General features: G+C 51.8%; 1 protein-coding gene across 1 annotated transcript; it reads right to left on the bottom strand.

The window, feature by feature from the left end:
* Positions 1–57: 57 nt before the first annotated feature.
* PSMC5 (proteasome 26S subunit, ATPase 5) lies at positions 58–4571 on the bottom strand. Its single transcript, XM_004013023.4, has 12 exons — positions 4518–4571; positions 3905–3976; positions 2351–2420; positions 2045–2142; positions 1824–1880; positions 1516–1746; positions 1107–1233; positions 829–1019; positions 627–725; positions 436–546; positions 260–346; positions 58–161 (listed from the first exon to the last, which is right to left on the bottom strand). The coding sequence occupies exons 1-12, from the start codon at positions 4539–4541 to the stop codon at positions 108–110; spliced, it is 1221 nt and encodes a 406-aa protein (XP_004013072.1). The 5' UTR covers positions 4542–4571; the 3' UTR covers positions 58–107.
* Positions 4572–4730: the final 159 nt, after the last annotated feature.

Here is a 4730-nt window from a genome sequence, read left to right as displayed (position 1 = left end):
CCTAGACCTGGTGATTGAACAGTGCAGCTGCTGATTAACAGACTCGAGTCCTCAAGGTCCTGACCGGTAGAGCTTTATTTGAGGGATCCACACAAAGGACGTCTGCCTCACTTCCATAGTTTCTTGATGGACATGTTTTTCTCACTGTCCTTTTGCATGACCTGGAGAGAGAACATTTGAGTTAGAGACCCAGTGAACACGTGCCCGACCCCACTGCTCGAGTCACCACCAGCAAAGGCAGAAAGGCGTGGCCCTGTACCTTAGCTACTGCCATCTCGAAGTCCTCCTGCGTGACGTGCACTCGGCGCTCCCGCAGTGCATACATGCCAGCCTCGGTGCACACGCCCTGAGCAGGGAAAGAAGGGGGAGATGCCGCTGTGCCCTGAACCCAGTGCTTCCTGCCTCTGCCCCCTTTCCCTTGGGCACTCCTGTTACCTTCACTTCAGCCCCTGACGCTCCCGGCATGAGCTCAGCAATTTTTCTCAGGTTGATCCCCCGGGTCAGGTTCATTTTCCGAGAATGGATCTTCAAAATGTCCAGCCGGGCCTAGCGATGGGAGGGGAAAAGCCTAAGCCCAGGGCCTACCGCCACAGCTGGGGCTGCTGCCAATGCTGCTTATTACAAACCTCCTCGTTGGGGGGTGGGAATTCAATTTTCCTGTCTATGCGCCCTGGGCGGAGTAGCGCCGAGTCTAGGATGTCAATCCTATTGGTTGCCATGATAACCTGAGTGGACAAAGCAGGTGGCGTCAGCTAAGCCCTTCCTAAGGCAGGCTGCACCTCACCCAGGGCCTTCCCTTGGTCCTTCCCCAAGCCGACCCCACCGTACCTTGATATTCTTGGTGGCCTCAAAGCCATCCAACTGGTTGAGCAGCTCCAGCATAGTGCGCTGGACTTCACTGTCCCCTCCAGAGCCCCCCTCCAGCCTCGAGGAGCCAATGGAGTCAATTTCATCCATGAAGATGATAGATGGAGCGTGTTCTCGGGCCATGACAAACAGCTCCCTCACCATCCGCGCCCCTGTGCAGAGACCAAGCAGGGTGTCAATAAGCCAACGAGTTCCGCCCCCTCACCCCCGCTTAGTTTCATGTTTCTGACCACAGTTACCTTCGCCGATGAATTTCTGTACCAATTCAGAGCCAGAGACACGAATGAAGGTGCAGTCTGTATGATGCGCCACAGCCCGGGCCAGCAGCGTCTTCCCCGTGCCTGGAGGTCCATACAGCAGTACCCCCTAGAGAGCAAGGGTGGGGCTCAGGGAAGGAAGCTGGCCCCCATGTTTCATTCAAGGAACATTTATTGAGTGTTTGCACTGTGCCAAATCTCACGTTAGACGTTAGAGATAAAGTAAATGTCAAAGTCCTTTCTGGAGCTTATACCCAAACTATCTGATGGCCTGGTAGCGTCTCTTCCCCCAGCCCCTGGGTGAGCAGGACCAGTGGAAGCAAGCTCCAGTCTACCCGGCTGGGGCAAGTGTACAGTAGCAGCATGGCCCTGGCACAGAAGCCCTGCTCACCTTGGGCTGCGCGATGCCCAGTGCTTCAAACAGCTCAGGATGCTTCACAGGCAGCTCAATCACTTCTTTGATCTCCTTGATCTGTTTGTCCAGTCCACCAATCATCTCATAAGTTGAGTCTGGCACCTTCTCCACCATCATCAGGGACACCAGTGGGTCCACCTTGTTAGGCAGGATCTTGTGCAGAGTGTAGCTATCATTTCTGAGGGCCACCCGGCAATTGGGTGTCACCTGGGCAAGGGACAGAGGTTCAGGAAGTGGTGTGGTGAGAGCTGACCCCCACCTCCCAACTCCCGGGCTGCACTCACATCATTGATGTCGATGTTCTTGTCCACGTCGACCACAAACTTGCCCTCCGGATGTACCTACAGAAGCAAGGGCGCATGACCGTCCCTGACAGTTACCAAATCACTAACCTCACCCAGAAGACCCATGAATCTTACACTAAGGTGAGAACAATGTCCTCACCGCGCACAACGGTACGGGAAAGCAGAGGCAGGTGGCTGGTGCCGGGTCCTGCTGCCTTTACCTTGACGAGCACTTTTTTCTTATCCATGGCCCGGACTACTTCCCCCACGTAGGAGCCCTGTTCCTGCAGCAGCTGTAGCTCCTCCCGCAGCAGGCGAACTAAATGGAAAGCAAGACACCATGATCAATCAGAAGTTTTGAAGGGAAGGACTCAAAGTCTAGAATTCATGTGTTTAAGGAGATTACAATGAAACTCAAGAGAGAATGAAGCAATGGGCACTTAGGTGAAGACTCGCTTCAAGGACACGGAACACTCAGAGCTCACACCAGTTGCCTCCATGCAGCCCTCCCATCTTTCCCTCCTCACCTTTTGCATTAAGCTCATTCCTCTGTGCCTGTAGCCTCCGAAGATTCTGGCTCTTATCATTCACAATCAGCTATTGGAGAACAAGAAGCAAAGGGTAGAAAACAGGAGGAGGTTAAAATCTTGGCCAAGACCCTCATAGGCTGATATGAGCTGAGTGAGGAAAGCACAGGGCACCTGCATTCCCCATTCAGATTCTCCAATATGACTTTAACCTTGACCCTGTCCTCCAAGAGCGCCTCTGGAGCAAAGGACCACCACGGGGGCGGGGTGGGGGGAGCTGTCTGTCTAAAACTGGTCTAGGAACCCTAATGGAGACAAGGTAACAGCTGATTAACATAGTTTCTCAGAGTGGGAACTTGGGTATTGAAGAAGATTTCTGAGTCAGAATCCTAAGTTCCAGCCCCATTGCTGGCAATCATCAGCTGAGTAAAGCCAATGAAAACCATGAGAAAGGTCTAGATCTGTTATAAAACCGAAAGTGGGTATAGCACCCCTATCCTGGCTCTTTTCAGGATTAACATAAGGAACAAATGAAAGCACATGTTGTTTAGTTGCTAACTTGTGTCTGACTCTTTGTGATCCCATGGACTGTAGCACACCAGACTTTCCTGTCCTTCACTATCTCTTGGAGTTTGCTCAAATTCATGTCTACTGAGTCAGTGATGCTATCCAACCATCTCACCCTCTGTCGCCTCCTTCTCCTCTTGCCCTCAGTCCTTCCCAACATCAGGGTCTTTTCCAATGAGTTGACTCTTCATGTTGGGTCAACAAAGTATTAGAGCTTCAGCATCAGTCCTTCCAATGAATATTCAGGGTTGATCTCCTTTAGGATTGACCTCCGTGCAGTCCAAAGCACTCTCAAGAGTTTTCCCCAGCACCACAATTCGAAAGCATCAGTTCTTCAGTGCTCAGCTTTCTTTATGGCTCAACTCTCACATCTGTACATGACTACTGGAGAAACTACAGCTTTGACTATATAGACCTTTGTCATACAGGTAAAGCATTTCAAAAATGACAAACCAAATAGGATACCCACAAATGTACCTGAAGTTCAGAATTTTCCCTTGTGGCGCGCCTCCATCCAGTTTACGTTATTTTCCTTATTTCTGTGGTCCTTGCTGCTTCTCTAGGCTAGAGCACTGGGCTGTTCAGTTTCATTTCATTCAGTCCGGTGGAATCAGCATTTTCCAGACTCCTGAATTCTTCTCTCACTCTGCCCCAACCCTTCTCTGATAAATGTCATTTCCTGACCCTGTGTCTTCTCTTCACAAGAAACTGTTTCATTTGGGTTTCTAAAAGGAACGACTTTTGGCTGGGGGGTACTTTTATGTTAAAATTTGACTCTTGAAGATGTGTAAGAAATTGTGAATATTAATTATCTTCAAAAAGATGGGGTTTCAGGGGAACATGAGACAGTTAATTTCATATATTTTATACTATTAACTTGTCATCAATACTAATTTTTCCACTGCATGGCAGTGGAATTACATGGATTTGTAGAGATCTGCTCATCCCCCTTCTAGTTCCCTCTGGACCTCTGAAGTCCGTTCTCACCTGGAGTTCTTCAATCTTGGACAGATAATATTGGCGGAGTCCACTGCCTGTCTTCCCCTCTTCCAGCTCCATCTGAGGACACAGTGTAATTATTAACCAAAAGGCTAAACATCCAAAGGATAAAACTATTTCCACGTTGACTTCGGAGATTCAAGATTTGTGTTCTCGTCCCTCACTCCATCTCTTCACAACCATTTCCTTAAGACTAAAACAGAATGAGAATGCCGCCTGCCTCTTAAGACTTTCAGGAGGATCAAGAAACAGCGCATCAGGGAACGCTACACAATCCCGAGATGTTATTTGTACAGGAGCAGCCAGCACGGGGCTCCCGAATCCCGCCAAGAGTGGGTTCCCGCTCCCGCGGTTCTCACCGCTCCCGCTGTTCTCACCGCTCCTCACTCAATCGGCTTCCACCCGGTCTTCCACTCCCGGCCCTGCCGTGACCCGCCGCGGGCGGCGCTGACACAGCAGATCCGGTCCCAGGCAGGGCCCAGTCTAGACTGGCCCACCCACCCCGGACGCCCCCGACCCGCTGGCCCCGGCCGGCTGCCCACCTCGGATCGCACCTGCTTCTCATCCAGCCCCGGTCCCCGCCCGGCCGCCGCCGCCATACCTGCTCTGGTCCGTCAAGCGCCATCTTCCCTCTTCCGCGGAGACCGCCGGCATCAGAGCCGCTTTGGCGCGCAGGCGCAAAGCCGGCGCTTGCGGGGTGGGGGGGTACCAAAGACTCGGGCAGAGAACAGTTCCGGGTCAGTGGGCGGGGTGTGAGGACGGACGGTAACAAATAACAAGGGACATGAGGGGAGGGACGGAGTTACCCTAGGTC

Source organism: Ovis aries, chromosome 11 (assembly GCF_016772045.2).
Source record: "Ovis aries strain OAR_USU_Benz2616 breed Rambouillet chromosome 11, ARS-UI_Ramb_v3.0, whole genome shotgun sequence".
NCBI classification, from domain to species: domain Eukaryota; kingdom Metazoa; phylum Chordata; class Mammalia; order Artiodactyla; family Bovidae; genus Ovis; species Ovis aries.
Note: the sequence above shows the minus strand (reverse complement) of the source record. Positions and strands in the feature narration are given on the sequence as shown.